Source organism: Macrotis lagotis, chromosome X, assembly GCF_037893015.1.
Source record: "Macrotis lagotis isolate mMagLag1 chromosome X, bilby.v1.9.chrom.fasta, whole genome shotgun sequence".
Lineage (NCBI taxonomy): Eukaryota > Metazoa > Chordata > Mammalia > Peramelemorphia > Peramelidae > Macrotis > Macrotis lagotis.
This window is the reverse complement of record NC_133666.1, coordinates 392,798,712-392,818,219: the sequence shown is the minus strand read 5'-3', so window position 1 is coordinate 392,818,219 and position 19,508 is coordinate 392,798,712. Positions and strand designations below refer to the sequence as shown.

The window sequence follows — 19,508 nt, the reverse complement described above, 5'->3', positions numbered from 1 at the left end:
GCAGGACATGGAATATCATACCTGGGAAAAAGAAAGTTGATCAGTTTATGGGTAGGTCTGCTGTCATGATTCTTATTTCTCTCTTGAATCATTCAGAAATATCTTGATGTCATTCCATGCTCTCTTGGGAATCCAGAGTCCTCTATCTCATCATCAGGTGTTGATTCAATTTTCTATTTCCTGCAATATTTGTTCAGAGTACCTAGAGTCTTTTAAATTAACTGGAGATCATATTCTTTTTTTTTTTTTTTTTTTTAGTTTTTGCAAGGCCTTGGGGTTAAGTGACTTGCCCAAGAGTCACACAGCTAGGTAATTATTAAGTGTCTGAGGTCAAATTTGAACTCAGGTCCTCCTACTTCAGGGTTGGTACTCTATCCATTGCACCATCTAGCTTCCCCTACTGCGCCACCTAACTGCCCTGATCATAGTCTTTTTTTTAAAAATGATTTTCATTTTCTAAATTTTTAATGGTTTATGCTCAAGATCTTTATCTGAATTTTCTTCCTCCTAAGACCTTTGGTAATTTTTAGGGTTTTTTTCCCTGATAGCTCCCTTTTTGCTCAATGTCTAAGTCCTTCTCCTTTCATGGGAATTGGACCTCAAAACTCTCTCAGCTTTTTCCCCACATTGAGGAATTCACTCTTTATCAACCTCAGTCTCTGCCCCAAATGGCCTCTAGAGAGAATGGCCTCAGCAGGATGCCAATCTCTTTCCCTTCAGGTCTAATGGAACCTTCCTTTCTTTCTTTCTTTCTTTCTTTCTTTCTTTCTTTCTTTCTTTCTTTCTTTCTTTCTTTCTTTCTTTCTTTCTTTCTTTCTTTCTTTCTTTCTTCCTTTCTTTCTTTCTTTCTTTCTTCCTTCCTTCCTTCCTTCCTTCCTTCCTTCCTTCCTTCCTTTCTTTCTTTTTTTCTTTCTCTTTCTTTTTTTCCCCTCCCTTTCTTTCAAAAACAGAATTTTCTTTTCAAGAATTTTTCTTTCAAAGAAAATATGTTGGCCACATGACCTGGATTTTTTCTTACATTGTCTAGACTTCCCACCTTTCCCCTTCCAAAACAGCTATCTTTTATAAGAGAATTTTTTTAACAAAAAGGTATGTAGTCCTCTCATTTAAAAGATAAGGTTACTGAGGTCAAGAAAAGTAAGTTACTGACTATAGTTACTAAGTTACTAACTATAGTTACTGACTTTACTGACCTACAGATAGTAGGTAGCAAAATCTAGATTTGAACCTAGGTCTTCTGACTTTTCACAAAATGAAATATTCTTTTCCCCTAGATCACATGCTATCTCATTCAATAAATAGTACCTATTTCTACTTTCTGAAAACACCAGGTTTACCATATTTCAGATTTTTTGCAGGATTATATTTCTAGTAACTATTTTATAGTCACATTTTCCTATAATGAAGTACGTAATTCATGAACCAAATATTGAAATTAATATCAATAAACTTGCTTCTAAATTTATAGCATTTTAGAACTGAAACAGATCTCAGAAGTCATCTAATCCCATAATCTCATTTTATAGGTAAAGAAACAAACCTAGAAACAGTGACAGGTCCAAGATCATTCAACTCATCTGGTTTCCACCCATCATCTCCTTTCTTCCCATCCAAATAAAAAAAAATCTTAAGTGATTAATGATTTTCTTTTTCCTGTTTTGATTAAATTATTGAGGGGGAAAGGATTGCTGCTTAACAGAACTTTTCCCAGCCAGTAACTACAGTTGAATTGTGCATAGCATTCTAATTATGTTAGTCAAAGTAGGAATGATTCTAATTCACAAAAAAAAGCTTTGCCATCTTCCTGTTGAACAAGTTAGAGTCATTATTATTTAAACCCCTCCCAAACAGTGTGATTCTAATTTTATTGACTTTCATTTCCTCCAAGAACAAGTTAAAGGTCTCAATTTCATTGATTTTATCATTAACACTGGCTTCACTTTTACTATTTAGTCATTTTAAATTGAACTAAATTTTATCTATAAAATTTGTAGAAAAAACTAGGGGACTCTGCTTTGAGCCATAATTCAAAAGACAAAAGAGCAACAAACACAAAGAAAAGAGGGAAAGGGAAGGAAGGGAGAAAAGGAGGGAAGGAATGATAGTGAGAGAGGGATAAGGGACAGTAAGAGAGAAAAAGAGAGACAAAGACACTGGGCACCATTCCAGATATGAAGCTGCCAGCAGCCACATAGTCCTGGCTAGCTTATGTTTGGAGCCACCAGGAATCGCAGTGGTTATTTAGGGAAAGGGGCCCTTCTATCTATTGTCCTTTGAAAAATACAACACATTTCTGTTAATACCTTTTGTCTTTATATCATAATCATTTCTAGAAGGGAGAAAAATACTCTCTTCCCTTTAGATTGAATCCTCCCTCTCAACAGTGAACAGAAGGATCATGTCTGAAAATATATGCAACATTCTGCTGAGTGGTTCATTTGTCTCTATGCTGTGAGGAGGGAGGTATGTTTCAGTATCTTGTTTTTTGTTTTTTGTTTTGCTTAGAGATCATCTTCCTTTTAGTGGTAATTTTATCTACATTGTTGTAGTCAATGTGTGTTCTTTTGGTTCTTCAGCTATAGTAGAAAGGTAAATTCTCTCAATTAGACTCACTCCCCAAGGTAATCAGATTTTGGCTCTGTGGTGTGATACAGTAGAAAGATCACTGGATTTGAATCATGGTTTAACCATCTTTACCATCTGGGACAAGTCACCTTTCCTTTCTAGGATTTGGTTTCTTTATCTTATGATGAAGGGGTTAGACTAAATAATTCCTTCCAATTTAAAATTTTATAATCCAGACCCTAGAAAAAGAGAGGGATTATACTCATTCTATTCTAATAATAAAGTTTATATGCAACTTTTAATTCAGTATACATCCACCTACATCTACCTCACTCTTTTAGAGACATCCAAAACTCAAAAGAGCTTAATAAAAAATTTTGTAGTCCTATTCAGTTTTTTTTAAATCATAGATTCAGAGTTGGTTTAGTTAACCTAAAGTTTAAACTAATCAAAACTCATTTGACACCTAAGGAAACTGAAATCAAGTGGGGTTAGGTTAAATTTCCAAGATCACAGAACAACTGAGCAAGAATTTGAACCAAGGATAAGCAAGTCTAAATGGCTCAGAAGAGAAATTAAAGAGCATCGACCCTGGAATAGGGAGGACCTGAGTTCAAATCCAGCCTCAGACTCTAAAGTCACTCAGACCTTGGGCAAGTCACTTAACCCCATTGCCTTGCATAAAAAAGAAAAGAGATTAATTATCAACTAGTTTGCAAATATTATTCCTCTTAGTCTTACTTTTTTTTTCATCATTTCCCTTGAGATTATAGATTTGTGTTCCTCCAAATGAATTTTGTGTGTCAAGTTCTAAAATATCTTCTTGATCAGCACAGCATTAAATTTGTGAATTAATATAGGTAGTATAATTATTCTTATTACATTGGTATGACTAAACCTCAAGGACTGAATATTCTTTGAGTTCTTTGAGACATTTTCTATTTCTTTTTTAAAAATGTGTTATTATCATACTCATATATATATTTATGTTTAAGTTATTTCCCAGATATTTTAGTCATTTTATTGTTATTTTGAAAAGGATTTCTCTTTTTGGTTATTTACTTCTGTATTTTGTTGATATTCTATAGAAATATTATTGATAGTTATGAGTTTATTTTGTAACCTACTACCTAACTGAAACTATTAATTAAGTTCAATTAAGTTCTTTGGTGATTTTCCAGGATTTTTTTAAAATGTTATTCATGATGTCATCAGCAAATAAGGTAATTTTTAACTCTTCATTGTCTATCTTTATGCCTTTAATGTCTTTATTTCTTTGTTGTTATTTCTAGAATTTTTTTTAGAGCTATGCCAAATAATAGCATTGAAAGGGTACATCTTTATGCCCATATTTATTAAGAAAGCTTTTAGTGTTTCCATTATCTATAATGTTAGCTTTTGACTTCATATTGATACTTTTATCACATTAAAAAGATTTTTATGCCACTGCTTTATAGTTTTTAGTATGAATGACAACTATATTTTCTTTAAAAATCTCTCAAAGTATCTACTAATATTATCATATGTTTTAGAAGTTTTTGTTTCTAATATGATTATTTTAATTGCTTTCCTAATGTTGAAACATGCTTGAATCCTCAGTACAAATCTAACCAGATAATAGTATATTTTTGAGGGTAAGGGCATAAAATGTGGTAATATAGAGAGTTTCAGATTTAGAGAAAATACAGAATATTTTTCTTTCTTAATTTGCTATATATATATATATATATATATATACGTTTAATGTTGATATATATTCATTGTTTGGTTGCTTTAACTCTAATGTGAAAGACATCATGGCATAATGTACAGAGAATCAGACTCAGAAAGGAAAAACTGGGTTTGCGTTAGACACAGAGTGATGATGAGATTCTGGACAAGGCTCTCAGTATACTAGAGATAACTCTTAAAGATTATGTAAGTTGCAGAGAGGGTACTGCCTGTGTTGAGAGAACATCCTCTCCCTGTAATTCTTTATACCTTTGAAATCAGAGGACCAGCCACTATTACAATTGTATTCTAAAATTTTACTTTTGCTTGGTTCATTTACAATTCTAAATCACTGAAAAATATAGTTATAGAATTGAGAATGTATTTTAAACTATACCAATAGGTTGATGAAAAGTTATCATAGAAAGGTTAAATCCTCCCCTCCCAGAGAAAGCTTAGTTTCTTTTAAAAACAAACAAAAAATACCCAAAAATAAAAACAAGAGAATCTAGGTGTGTGCACCAAGAGGTTTTTACTTTGATCATGGATCCCCCCAATAAGGTGGTTGGTGACATCAAAGATGGAGACAATAACAGGATTTTCTGGTTCTTGAGATTTGGCAAGGATATAGTAGCCTTCTTGTTTTGACTTGTCCACTGATCATTTTTATTATGTAAGCCACACAATGTGGTACTTACTATTGCCCTACACAGACTAAGTCATTCCTAGGAACCAAACATAGTTTCGCTTAGAAATGGCCATAGTGGGGCGGCTAGGTGGCGTAGTGGATAAAGCACCAGCCTTGGAGTCAGGAGTACCTGGGTTCAAATCTGGTCTCAGACACTTAATAATTACCTAGCTGTGTGGCCTTGGGCAAGCCACTTAACCCCATTTGCCTTACAAAAACCTAAAAAAAAAAAGAAAAGAAATGGCCATAGAACAAAACAATATGGGAGTCTTAACATGCATTGCTTCATGATTCCTAACTCAGGAAATGATTCTTTACTCAGGGAAATATCTTAGCAATTACAGTAAGTAGACTTTGTCTGGGATAACATCAGACCCATATGAGCATTGTGCTCGTTAAGGTTCAAACTTTTGCTTTGCCCCTGATCAGCTATAAGTGAGTTGTTTGTATTAACAGATCTGGTAAAACAAGGGTATTGAGCATAAACTGCTGTTTCTATGAGATTCTCTAAAGCAAATCACTGGAGAGTTTGATTGACATCATATAAGTTAAGAGAAATGAAATCAGAGTAGAGATTTTGTTTATTTAGTTTCAGAGAGGTTTATTTTAGTTTTAAAACCCCCCCAAAAATAAATACATTGTTGAATTAGATTATCAAGTACAAGCTGAAAAGCAATTTTCTTCCTTAGTTGATAAAATTAGGGAAATGAGAATCTGTGGAAAATGTAGTCTCTTTTTCTTTTCTTTTTTAATTAATAAATTTATTTATTTTTCCAACTACATGTAAAGATAATTTTCAACAATAATTTTTATAAGGTTTTCACTCTGGTTCCTCACTCTAATCTTGGAAGTTTATGTTTGGGACAGGTTATAAAATTTAATTGATTTGGGACTTAACTGAATACTTAGCAAATGTATTTTAAGATGCTGTAGAGATAGAAAGTACATATGATCAGGAATTTATAGATTTAAATCTAGAAAGACCTTTAGGGATCACCTAGTTCAATTGTAACATTTATAAATAGGAAACTGAGGCTTTTTGTCCTCTGTCTCTAGACTTTTTTCCAACTCTCCAATGGATCATATAATCCTTTGCCTGAATCTAATTGTGAAAAATGAGATGCAATGGAAATTGAATAAACCTACAGTTTGCTAAATTGTTTGATGTTAGAATGAGCAGTACAGACAAGCTCAGGGGAGGGGGAGAAAAAGAACAACTTGTGGTAATTGGGGATGCATTTATAGTAGGGAATAGAATATTAAAAATTGATGGTGACAAAAAGCACAGAAGGCTCAGAAAACAATAAGGAGGAAATTATCTGTTCTCCAGTTGATCCTGACTGGTATAATAGGAGGGGCAGCTAAGTACACAGTGGATAGAACCTCCACCCTGGAATCAGGAGGACCTGAGTTCAAATGTGACCTCAGATACTTAAGAATTACCTAGTTACCTAAAAAAAAAAAGAATTACCTAGTTGTGTGACCTTGGGCAAGTCACTTAACCCCCATTGCCTTGCCAAAAGAAAAGAGAGAGCGACAGAGAGAGAGAGAGAGAGAGAGAGAGAGAGAGAGAGAGAGAGAGAGAGAGAGAGAGATCTTGCTGACTGGTATAATAGGAAGTAATACTGGATAGAGTGAAAGAAGTAAGATTAAAGTGATTCTGAGATTTAGGTAGAGGAATTTAGATTTGATGAAATTGGTACTCATTGAGGATGGGAAGTGATACAAACTTAATATAGAACTTTAGAACTTTAGGAAGATGTTAAAACACTCTCCACATAAGTCCTAGGGTCCCTTACCATCATGGTAACTATATGAATTCTCAAAAGCTAAGTCATTAAAGTAAAATCTTTGGCACTTTTCACTAAATTGGAAAAGATGTATTATTTGAGAATTAACTGAGCTGAGTCATAAAAGGATCAATGGTAAGGAGTTGACAGTTAGGTAATGAATTTGATGTTCATAAGTAGCACAGCCAAAATATTAACTTATCCCTAGCCCATAATGAACCTCTTTTCTCACAGTAATGGTAGCAATGATGGTAGAAAAAAATAGTTACTCAATGCATAAACACATGTAGGAAGATATGTGTAGATCAATGCCAAGGAGATGCATAGTAAGAGAAGAATTTGTTGCTGAAATATTTATAATAGAAAAGCTTGGGTAAAGTGCAAACCTTGGAATTTGCAAAAGAGGAATGGGATTCTGGGCAGAATCTGGAAAAAAACAAATCTATGTAAGTTCGTAGAAAAGATAATTTAGATCCTGTTACCTAAAATATTTCAGCAAAAGTCACTCCAAGAGGGAGAGTATCAAGAATTCTTTTTGCTTCTTCTTGGTAGAGGGGTGGACTAGAGGTGCAATGATACATCATTTTTTTTATATTTATTCAGTTAATTCACTGCTTGACCATATTTATTTATTTCAGTGGAGGAGGAGAATAGTGTGTAGTGATACAGATATTTTAAAAATAAGAAAATAGCTTCAAGAAGACAATAAAAACATGCATAAGAACACAAAATAACTTCAGAAAGGGGGACAGAGGAACATTTTGTAACTCTTATGTTAAATTTAATGTACATCTTTTTAAAGACAAACCTTAATACATAAATTTAAAAATATAGCAAATATAACAAGTAACAAATATATATAACAAATGAATATATTTTCAGTCTGTGATATCCAAGATATGTGTGCTCCTATATCTACACAGATATACACAATGATAGGCAAGTTTTTTTAATGGGTTGTCCATTCCATAGTCTGGCCAACTCTTTACCTCCTGCTATTTTCTTGTGTGACATCAGGCCAAACCCTTTTAAGTGCTTATATGTTCTCATTTAGAAAGCTCTATATTGGTTGTTCTTAAATTTGATCTCTACAGCAAAGTCATCTGCAAACAGGAGCTTTGCAAGGACCTCAGAGGTGGAACTCCTTTTTGACTTAGAACAAATATCTTTAATGAACATATATAACCCTATTTTCTACCTCACTAGGTAAAAATAACAGATGGTTGTCAAATAAGGCTCTCTCTGCTATGATATCTTCCAAATGATTGTATATAGTTAGCATATGTTTGTGGCAAGAGATATTTTAATATCTCATTTGTTTAATGCTTTAACTTTACTGATATTTTCTCTTTCGAACTCCTTTGATTTTAGGAAGTGTTTTGATGCCCAGTGAAATTTTTTGTAGGTCAAAAATAATAAGCACAGTGGGACTTTACATTCCCTACATCTTTCAGTCATTTAGGTGATGGGAAAAAATGCATATCACATGTAAAGTCCTAACTGCTATCTTCTAATAGCCTTTTCAGAATTGCCCTGTGCATGTGCATATTAGTGCATTAGTGTCATAAGATCAGTGTCATAAGAATGCTGAACAGACAGGAAAGTAGACATATGAGTCAGTGACTATTCATATTTTCTTAGGGACCTCCCTCTTAAAACAAAAGTTTGTGATTTTTTTCCCATGCCATTATTATCTTCCGTCTGGTTCTGATTCTTTGAAAATTGACTCCTCAAATTCCTCAAAATTGTGTTACTATCAGCATTGATCTCTGTGTTAAATTGATTTAGCCCAGCATCTTTTTCCATTTCTATTCTTTGTTTCCTTCAAGATCCTTTTTATTTCCTCAAAAAGTACATCTCAGACCCTGGTGCTAGCATCCAAAGAAAAAGGATCTGCAGTTCAGAAAGTGAAACACCTGCTTCAATGAGTAATTACTCCACTTAAAACCACAGAAAGATCCAAAACTCAATATTGCCAAGGAGTTAGTTTATGTGAGTCTGTACTTCTTTATACTAGACTGGAATATCTGCTTATTTGCCTCATCTGTGGGCTCAGTTCTATTTCTACTCTGGTAATGGGTAAGAAGGATGCTATACTGGCAATTTAAACAATGTTAAGATGATATTGTTTCCCTAAATCTTAATCATCCCTCCTTGTTCCATTCTGCCTGACCTCTCAGAATTTAGACTGCTCTCCTGCCTAATCATGTTCTATGTGAAATCCTTTTTACTTTCCTATCTAGAATACTACTTTTCTTTATACATTGTCCTATATTAATGAACATTACCATGTTTGCCTAGAATATTTAAATCTCTCTTTTCTAGCTGGATGCCTGGTTCTGATCTCTTCTGACCTGCCCTTATCCACAGGCTGCCCAAGACCAGTAAGCATAATATATGTATAGAATTCACTTACATAGAAAAAATGAACTTGATAATCTGAAAAAGCCAACAGATAATAATTTCAAAGCAAATATATTTATTACCTTTGATGAATTTAAAAAAGTAATTCAAATAAATAATCTTCTTTAAAACAACAATAATAAAAATAATCATTTAAGTATAGTCTAAAGGTTTAAAAGCACTTTACTTACATTAGTTCACTTTATTTTCACAACAAGGTTCTGGTGGGTACTTTTATTTATTATCTCCATTTTATAGATGAGAAAACTAGGAATGGCCAAGGTTAAGTGATCTGTCGGGGTTCACACAAGTAGTCAGTGACTGAAGCAGAATTTGATCTTGGGTCTTCCTGCTTTCAAGTCCTGCAATATCCACTATAACGTCTGCTTTGTAATGCCATCAAGCCATATGTGACTTTTTATCTTATATTTATGAGAAGACAAAGTAAAGTAATACTAAAGAAGACTTTGAAATGTTATATTGAAATACTTTATGCAATGTGATACAATTGGCAACTCTTGGAAAAACAAGAGTAGGCACACCTGGACTTGTACAGAAATCAGAAATGGGCAACCCTTGTGGAACAAAGGGATTGAATCTTCCTTAAGGTAAAAGTGAAGGGTTAAGGACTAACAGCCAAATACTGCAAGTGTAGACTGCAGTTGCAAGCAAAAGGACTTTGAAACAAAACATTTATCTCAATGGAGAGAAGAATGCTGTTTATCTAAGGTGTTTTCATCGACTCTGTGCCATGAATAACCAGGAAATCTCTTTGAACAGAGATTTATAACCTTTGAATTGCTAAATTAAAAACTGGCCTTAGGATACAACAGTCTAAAGTTCTGGACCAAGAACCCAAAAAAGCACCAGTTTATATCCAGAAAGTAGAATTAGCAATGAGGGATAGATGCCGACAAATAGCAGATTTAGGATTGAGCTAAGAAAACAAAACATAGCATTTCAATAAGTAGAACATTTCCAAAGTGGAGGGAACTGGGGGGAGAGGTTTCCCTGACTTGGAAATATTCAAAGAAAGGGCTAGAATAGAAATGGTGGGAATGTGGTAGTGAAAATTCTTGTTCAGGCAGTTTTGCCCAAATGATGTCAGATGCCCCTGCAATGAGATTGTTGTGATTCTGGTAACCTCTACACAATTCCTTAAGATAAATGTTTAAAAAAAATACACTATGATATCTTTGAGAAATAAAGACTTCCCTGGATTTAGCCTTATGCAGTGTGGACAAGAGGCAAGTGACCTCTGTACCTTCTAGCACTTTATTGCCTAAATTTTGTGTATTTACTTTCAAACAGGGTACTGTTCCATTCCTTTTCAAGGTTTGGGTGTAAGACAGGAATTCAGAGTCAAATTTAAAACACAGCAAAAGGGAAAAGGGTCAGAGAAGTGATTTAGAGGAGAAAGTCAAATTAAACAAATGTCTTCAAAGTTCTCCCTCCTACCTCCTTTTGGAAACTGAGAGAAAAGAAACAATTGGTTCTGGTTAAATTAGTCCCGATTTTTTTTTCTGTGTGTACTTTTCCGTTTCTGTGTCTTCCCACTTTGGTTTATAATAATACCAATAATATATTTATTTACTACTTTCTATTCATTCTCTGATTTGATCCTTACCATAAGCCTGTATGATAGGTGGGGCAAGTAATAACTCTCATCGTCATCGTGTGGGTGAGGAAATCAAAGCTTAAGTTTAGTCTCAGATCCTAAGTCCAGTGTACAAGAAAGCTGTATGGGATTTGGAAAGAGGGGAATATGCAAGAGAGAAAATTGAACTAATTATAGAAATTAAATGTGTTTCTTATAAACTTGCAATGATCAAAGGAGTCATTCCACCACTACCCCCATCAAGTATGAATTATGTTCTATTATCTGCATATAGATCATTTTTTTAAAATTTTGTGTGAATGGAGCTAGTACATATTCAATATATATGTGTGTATACTCTATTAGATAGAGGCATCTCATCTCATCCTTCTACCTCCTCCAGTATCTAGCACAATGTTCTGCCTCCTCCAGTATCTAGCACAATGTTCTGATCAAAGGAAGTACTTAATAATTATCTGTCAAGTGAACAATTATGTAAATAAAGACATTGTACACAATCAACCTCTATGCAAAATTGAGAAATCATTGATATTAGCACACCGAATATGAATTTTCAAAATAAATATTATATCCTCACCACTAGGTGGAAATAGAGTATTTTCATTCCCTTTTAGAATTTTGGGGAGTGTATTACTATAATAGTTTTTTTTTTAACAGAAACATAGAATCATGGATTTAGGCCTGGAGAGTCTCAAGGGTCATCTAATCCAATCCCTTATTTTAGAGATAAGGACAATGAGGCCCACAGAGGTTAGATAACTTGCCCAGGATCACACAGCTAGTGGTGGTATAGTTTGGATTTAAACTGAGAACCTTTGTTTCCATTTCCAGAATTTTTCTCATTGTAACCCCAAAATTAGAGCAAGAAAGCATCAGAGATAAAATTAATCCTTTCTTTTTAAAATTGAGGGAACTAATGTATAAGAATGTTAAATGATGAGACAGACAGACACAGGCAGAGAGATGGAGAATCAAAGCAGAATGAGCTGTTTACAGAATCAAGGTTACTGGACTCTTGAAATAACAAAACCTTTAAAAGAATGTACAGGACACATTAAAATATAAATGAAGGGAACCTTTACCTCTTTCCATCTATGTCAGTGACTGCCTGAATTGTTGTCCTTTATTATGCTTCTCAAATGTAATTGTAATTGGTTACTATGCCATTCTGACTGGCCATAATAAGGAGCATATCCTGACAACATTCAGTGTCTTCTTCTATTCCCCCCGCCACTTGATTCGACATAAGCCTTTGGCATGTCTGAAAAGGACAGATGTAGCTACTTCAAAAAACTTCTGAGCAAACAATGGACACTAAATCCTCTGACTAGAACTAGAGGCAGTGGAGGGAATATCTGACCACCAGACTAGAGGAAAGAGCGAGGCTGGTGATTTTGCACAGCATCTCCTCACTTAAATCCAATTCACCAGGCAGCTATGTGGAGCAATGGATAGAGCACCAGCTTTGGAGTCAGGAGGACCTGAGTTCAAATGCGAACTCAGACACTTAATAATTACTTAACTGTGTGACCTTAGACCTTGCAAAAACTGAAAAAAAAATCCAGTTCACTTGCATGCCATAACCTCTCCTTCCTGATGTAATGATCCTCTTCTAGAATGAAGGACAAACAACAAGCTATCCCCAAATGGGGCAATAGCCCTAAATGCCACAGGGTAATTATATAAGTCCCTTATTTAAACTTGATTTGCAGCTCGTTGTGAGGAAAGATTGAGAAGTATTATACAACTGTAGCCCTTCATTTATATTTTAATGCATCCTGTACATTCTTTTAAAGGTGTTGTTATTTCAAGAGTTCAAATGTTGCCTTGATTCTGTAAACAGCCTGTTCTGCTTACAACACCTGCAAGCACAGTAGCAGCTGGCAGAAGTGATATAGTGGATTCAGAGCTAGTCTAAAGAGTCGGAAAAACCTGGAGGGGTGTTTCATTTCTGATACATACTGGCAATGTGTGATCCAGGAACAGTCACTGTTGCTCCAGGCAACACTAGAACTAATTTTCAGAGAAGGTACCAACCTGCATTATCCCACTGAAGGGGCAAATCTAGATCCCCTTTCCCTATCTCATCATCTAGTTTCCCTAGACCACAGTTAGGCTTCTTTCCTGAGGTAGATAACAAAATTTCAGTTCCAATCCGTGTTTATTTTGCTCATCTCAGTTACAGAAACGAAATCAGGTTTAGAACGAGAAAAGATCTCTTAGAGACTGTCTCAGTTCTCTGTGTCCAGGGGAGAAGGGGTTGGTTGTCAGAATGAAGTAGGTATTCGGATCCTGGAAAAACCAGAGTCCCCAGGAGGAAAAGTGGCCAGGCAAGTATGTGAAGTGCACTGTAAAACTTAAATCGATCTATGCAAATACCAGCTGTTATTATTAGTAAGAAAATGGGGGTGGGCTCAGGGGCCCTCCTCAAGGAAAGGGCAGTGATAGAGCGGTGATCAAAGAAGGCAGTGCCACTGAGTGCTCCTTATCCATGAGCAAATGTTTGCTCGGGACTTTTCACGGTTCACACAAACGTGTTTGCTCGGCCTCTTAGGTGGATTGAGAGCGAACATTCTGGAGTTTTAGCTGGAACCCACACCAAATTGGGGGATCAAACACACACACACTCACACGCACACACAAAAGCACACAAACACCACACAATAAATGGAAGATGACCCGTTCCCCTCTCCCCTTTGCAGTTTTCGGTGGTTTTTCAGAGTTGCTAAGGGAATGCAGACTGGGTTGCCTGGGATGGGCGAGTCGGCCTGGACGCAGGCGGGATGGAGCCGGGGCGCGAGGCTCTCCGGGAGGGGCGGCTGCGTGTCCCGGCTTGCTCTCCGGAGTCCCCCCCCCCAGGCTCAGGGAGGCTCTTGGCAGGTGAAGCCCATCTGCACCTCTTAGCCCCCTAGGAAAGCGGAGGGGGTGGGGTGGAGGTGGGGTGGGGGGGAGAAAGAGGCCGGGCTTCCTCTGCTCCCATTGGTCCAACCCACCGCCTCACAGGGCCAGGCCTCCCTATATAGCGGGCCGCCGACCCGGGCCCGTCCGCACGCCTCTCCTCCGCCTCCCAGCGCCACCGTCTGCTCTCTTCTCAGGGTTTCTTCCCTCCTCTTCTCTCCTGAGCTCACCATGGTCCTTCCCGAGCAGCTGTTGGGCAAATGGCGCCTGGTGGAAAGTAAAGGATTTGACGAGTACATGAAGGAATTGGGTGAGGCATGCTTCCTTTATTGGGGTAGCAAGCGCGCGCTCCTGCAAGCAGATGGGTGCCAGCCTGGCGCCTCTGCCCGTGGGGTCCAGAGGGGAGAGGCTGAGTCCGCGCCCTCCTGCCGCCGCGTGGCCCCGGGCCCCGGGCTGCAGCATCCACAAACCTAGCACCACCACCCTCCCCACTTCCCCTCTGCCTTTGCGGCCCCACCGTGGCCATTTGCTTCTTTTCCTCTTAATTTCCCCGGGTTCTCCCCAGGCTCTGCCTCTTTTGTGCATGCTCTCCCTTGCGGGGTCCCTCAGCACCCCTGCCCCGAGGGGCCTCAGGGAAGGATCCTGGCTCCCACTCCGGGGTCATGGTCAGGGACTGTTGGTTTGGGGAAGCAGTGGCATTTCTTGCTTCCATTCATTCCTGGCTCTCTCTTTAAGATTCTGTAGAAGCCACGAGGGCCATAGCACCTGCCTTGGTAAGAGCATCCTACCCAATGGGAGGGGAGGGAGCCGACGGGGTGTGGCGCTGGTGCTCTCTCCTTTCAGGGGATAGGTCTTGCCGTGGCTGGGGAGGGGCTTGGAGAGGTGGGAGAATCAGACCATCCGGTCTACCCAACAGGCTCTGTGGACCCGAATCTGCTTGGGCGCCTCTTTGTTTGGCGTCTTAACCCTTGGGAATTGACCAAGCTGCTCACAAAAGTTGCATTTGGAAGTTCCTTCTTCTGGTTTCCTCCAAAAATGAGACTGCCTGAAGAATGGCCGGTGCCTGCAGTAGAGAGCCCCCTCCCTCCTTCTTTCACTTGATAGCTAGGAAGTTCTTTTTTTTTCCTTTTAGGTTTTTTTTTTTGGAAGGCAATGGGGTTAAGTGGCTTGCCCAAGGCTACACAGGTAATTATTAAGTGTCTGAGGCATATTTGAACTCAGGTAACTCCTAACTCTAGGGCTGGTGCTCTATCCATTGCGCCACCTAGCCGCCCCGATAGCTAGGAAGTTCTAAAGAACTTTACTGATCCACCAGTTCAACCCTCCCATTTCAGTCAAATGAGGTCTCAATGAAAGGTGTCTGATGAGTGGGCAGGCTCTAGAACTCCTGTCCGGACTCCTGGGGCTTGATTTGTAATCAGAAAAACTGACTTTGAATCACCCTACTGCCACTTATGAACATTTAGCTCTTAGGCAAGTCATCACTCTCATTTTGAAAATGAGAAGGTTGGACAGACTGTGAGTCTAAGGCTCTTGCAGATCTCTAGCTAAACTCCTAGCCCCTCAATTTTCCTACTACACTGCTTGTGAAGGAAAAAGGAGACTCCTTTAGTTACATGAGATTTTTAGTTAGTACCTGCAATGGGCAAATCACCATATCAAGATCTGAATGGGTATAAGATAGAAATGCAATTTTTAAGGATGTTAAGGACTTCACTGTGAGATAAATATATACAAATCAGTAAATCCCATGAACAGTCCAAGAACCCTGGGAATGGAATACTTACAACTCTTCTGATTCTCCCTACTTACTTCTCCCCAAAAACCCACCACTATAACATTTTAAGTAATTCCTGCTTCTTTCCAACAGTATTTGTTTCTCTGGCCTGCCAGCTTCAATGTTTCTTATGTCAATAGTATGCATTCCTTTAGTCTTAGTTATCAGAGTTCAGTGCTAACTGAGGAAAAATGAAATAGTGGTAATTTCTCAAAATTGTCAGTCTTTCATCTACCTTAAGGGTAAAAGAGATGAAACTTAAGTTAAAGGGCTTAGCATGGCTTCAAAGAAGCTGTGGAATTTCTTTCTTTCTTTCTTTTTTAGGTTTTTGCAAGGCAAATACAGCTTGCTCAAGGCCACACAGCTAGATAATTATTAAGTGTCTTGGGCTGGATTTGAACTCAGGTCCTCCTGACTCCAGGGCTGGTGCTCTATCCACTGCACCACCTAGCTGCCCCTGTGGAATTTCTTAATACTAACAACTAAACAACAACCACAACAAAAAGTCCAAAACAAAACCAAGATCCCAAATTCTTGATAGTTTTTTTTTCCCTCCAGGAGGCAAGTGAAATAGGTACATATCAGAGAGCTCTGTTTCAGCCTTGAGTCTTTTTGAACTGATTGTGGTATTTTCTCCCTGCACTGTCCTCTCTGACTCCATCCCTCTCTCTATCTCTTTTTTCTCTCTCTCTGGGGTGCTGTGTGCTTGGCTGGGTATTCTGGCATCTTTGAGTAGTTGAACTTCTTGAGATTCAGTTACTTTACCTGAGAATGTGAGTAAAAAGTGAATGAATCAGTTCAGGATAAACGCTTGGGTATATGTTCAAGAATACTGTATTGGGATTCAAAAATCTAGATCTTTCACTAAGTAGTTATTAACTTTATCTTGACCTGTTTTCATTTATAAACTCTTATTCCGATGCTAAAAATGATTCTGACATCAGAGGTAAATATGGAAATAAAAAGATCACTTACTACATAACTTTTGGGTGTACTAAATAATAAATATTATATAAGTGGTGTATAAGTACTATATAAGTAGTATAGTGGTGGTACAAAAGTACTTGTTTTCACCTTGAGTCTAGTTGATAATACAGGTCCCTAAATGTGTGGCTACCTTGGTAATTAGGTAATTTTGCAGATAGAGTCTATTTTTTTTTTTTTTGGAATAGGCTATTTTCAGAAGACCAGAGTTCAAATTTTGGCTCTGCCACTTAATATATGTGTGATTAAGAGCAAATGACTTAGCTTCTTTTGAGCCTGAACTTTATCACCTGTAAAATGAATGTATCAAGTTAAATTATCTGAGGTTCTTTCCAGATCACTGTGATCCTAAGTACTCACTCTATTTTTTGAGTGGTGGGGAGTAATGATAGTGACAGAGAAGACAAGTATGTTTGAAATTCCTCTGTTGTAATTCTGAAACTGTTATTTGAAAGAGATTACATTTGGAAATTGGAAGAGTAATGTGAATTACCAGATTCTTATTGGAACATTTTCAAATAATTTGCCTGTCTTGATCAATAGTATTGACTAAGAAGGAAGAATGCTAGCTGAGTCAGAGCACATGGTATGGAGATGCATGCATAAGATCTTGAGATTTCTAAGTTTGATTATTTCAATTAACTTCCACTAGGTGCCATAAACAAATTATTTTGAGTAAATCAACTTTAATAATCTTTTTTTCCTCCTACATCTTATGGGCTAAACTCAATTGAACTTTATATTTTGAGTGCAATAGTACAAATAAGTGACTTCTTTCATCAATTTATGTAGCTTAACATTTTATAACTTTCATTGGCAGGAGTGGGAATGGCCCTGAGGAAAATGGCTGGAGTGGCCAAACCAGATGTTATAATCTCTGAAAGTGGGGATGAAATTACCATTAAGACTGAGAGCACCATAAAAAACACACTACTCACTTTTAAAATTGGTGAGAAGTTTGAAGAAAGCACAGCTGATGGCAGGAAAACTCAGGTCAGTAATGACATTTTATCCTTTGTTACAATGGAGGTAACTTCCATAAATAGTTTAATTACTTGTTAAAATTTCTACTGATTTTCGTCAAGAACCAAATGAAAAGGACATGTTATCTTTATTTATCTTGAAGTAAGAAACTTGTAAACATCAACTCCTACAACTAAAATTCATTTACAAAAATGGGAGCTTGAAGGCTGAAATATTCTGATCTGATATTCTAAGTGTTGACTTGTGTAAAATGTCTCTTAAAATATTAGAATATAACCATAGCAGATAAAATTTCACAAGGGGACTAGCTGCAGCTAGAGCAATAGTCTTCTGTCAAACATCTCAATCAAGTCATATTTAAGAAATGTTTGCCTAGCTATAGAGTTTGGAAATTTTATTTTTCTTTAGACTCTTTGTACCCTTGAAAATGATGCATTGATCCAGCACCAGGCATGGGATGGGAAGGAAAGCACAATAACAAGGAAAGTAGAAAATGGAAAGTTATTGGTGGTAAGTCAAAAGTCTCCTGTGTCTCTTAGATTCCACCTTTATCTCTAGTTTATGTAAATGGCCCACGTCACTGAAAGTAAATGTCTAGCAGCAGAGACAGCAAAGCCTCCAATACTGACTTGTCCAAGATACAAACACTAGCCTTACTTTGAATCTGGGTCCACTCTCTGCACCATACAACTTAGTGATCACAAGCTTTGTCTTCCCTAGAGATGGCAGTATGTTTAAATTGAGTAATCTACACATTCCTACCTTTGTTCTTTCTAGCTCTTCTCCTCATGACTAGCCCACTCTTACATACTGCATCAGTTTCCAAAATGCCTGCCTTTCAACAATTCTGTGAAATAGTTATATTATTAGCCATGGAACCTTCAGCAAAACTCCCTACCTGGATCTCAATTTCCTCAGTGGTAATATGAAGTAATTAAACAGATCTCTATGGTCCTATACAACTGTGAGATCCTCAGCTTCCAACTCACCCTCTATTACCTTGATCTCCCTCAGAAACCATTTTTGCTGGGTTGCTCTAGATCTTTGATGCCATGATAAAATTTCAAAGCATTCAACATTCTGTTCTGTACTTCCTCATACTCCTGTACCAAGATATCATTAACATTAATCTGTTTTAATCTCTTTTTTCCCCAGGACTGTGTTATGAATGGTGTGACTTGCCACAGGGTCTATGAGAAGGCCTAATAAAGAAATTCCATCTTCATGTGGAATTAGCTGTTATGAATGCACCAGCTCAGTTCAATGAGCAAACTCTCCAACCAAACTTTCTTGCTTTTTCTTCTTCTCTGTGGTCTGTTATTTCAGTGACTGACTACTTGCAAACAGTTTTATTTCCAAGCATTGATGTAATTAGGATTGTTTTGCTAGTAAATAAAGAATTGTGCAGTTATTAGACCCTCTTGTCTTTAATTTAAAGAGAGTTGAATATTCACTTGAGTTAATTTTAAATAAATTTTATACCCCAGTCCAGTCATAAGATCCTTGTGATTTGAAAATATAGTCCAGTATTGCATTTATGGAGATGGTTTTTCTGTAACAACTGTAATAGTTGTCCTCATAGAAACAAGCATATTCTTTAGATTGCAATTCTAAAATTAAGCTCACTGCTTACAGGAAAGGTGACTATGACTGATATTAAATATTTAATAGCCAGTACAACATTGTAAGGGCTGGGGAAGGTGGTTGGAGCATAATGGGATTGTTGGTCCAGCAGGTAAGGACCTTCCCTTTCTTTCCAGACATGGCAGGTTTAATATTCAATGTTATTCCATAACTGTGTTTCACATTCTATTTATTGTAAATAAGATATACATTTTTATAGGATTGTATTCCAGATACTGAATCCCATTCTTATAAATTTCAGTGTTACAAACATACACAGTTAAATTTGACTTCTTGTATTAGAATTTCTGTTTCATCCTACTTATTACCAACATTTGTTCATTTTTGTAGAGATATCTGAGGGCGGCATGGGTTTTATTGATGGTTTCTTTCTTCGATTTTGTCTTTTGGGAATTCCTGGTCGATCATCAACCCCATGTTGCTGTTAGGGTGTACAATGTTCTGGTT

The 19,508-nt window shown here is 37.1% G+C and overlaps 1 protein-coding gene and 1 pseudogene across 1 annotated transcript; one reads left to right on the top strand and one right to left on the bottom strand.

The window, feature by feature from the left end:
• LOC141499178 (sn-1-specific diacylglycerol lipase ABHD11-like) overlaps positions 1–10,830 on the bottom strand; it is a 92,849-nt pseudogene extending 82,019 nt beyond the window's left edge.
• A 2,979-nt stretch (positions 10,831–13,809) lies between these two features.
• Positions 13,810–18,833, top strand: LOC141498306 (fatty acid-binding protein 5-like). The gene is made up of 4 exons (XM_074201371.1): positions 13,810–13,982; positions 17,254–17,426; positions 17,826–17,927; positions 18,573–18,833. Exons 1-4 carry the CDS (start codon positions 13,904–13,906, stop codon positions 18,621–18,623), a joined length of 405 nt encoding a protein of 134 aa, XP_074057472.1. The 5' UTR covers positions 13,810–13,903; the 3' UTR covers positions 18,624–18,833.
• Positions 18,834–19,508: the final 675 nt, after the last annotated feature.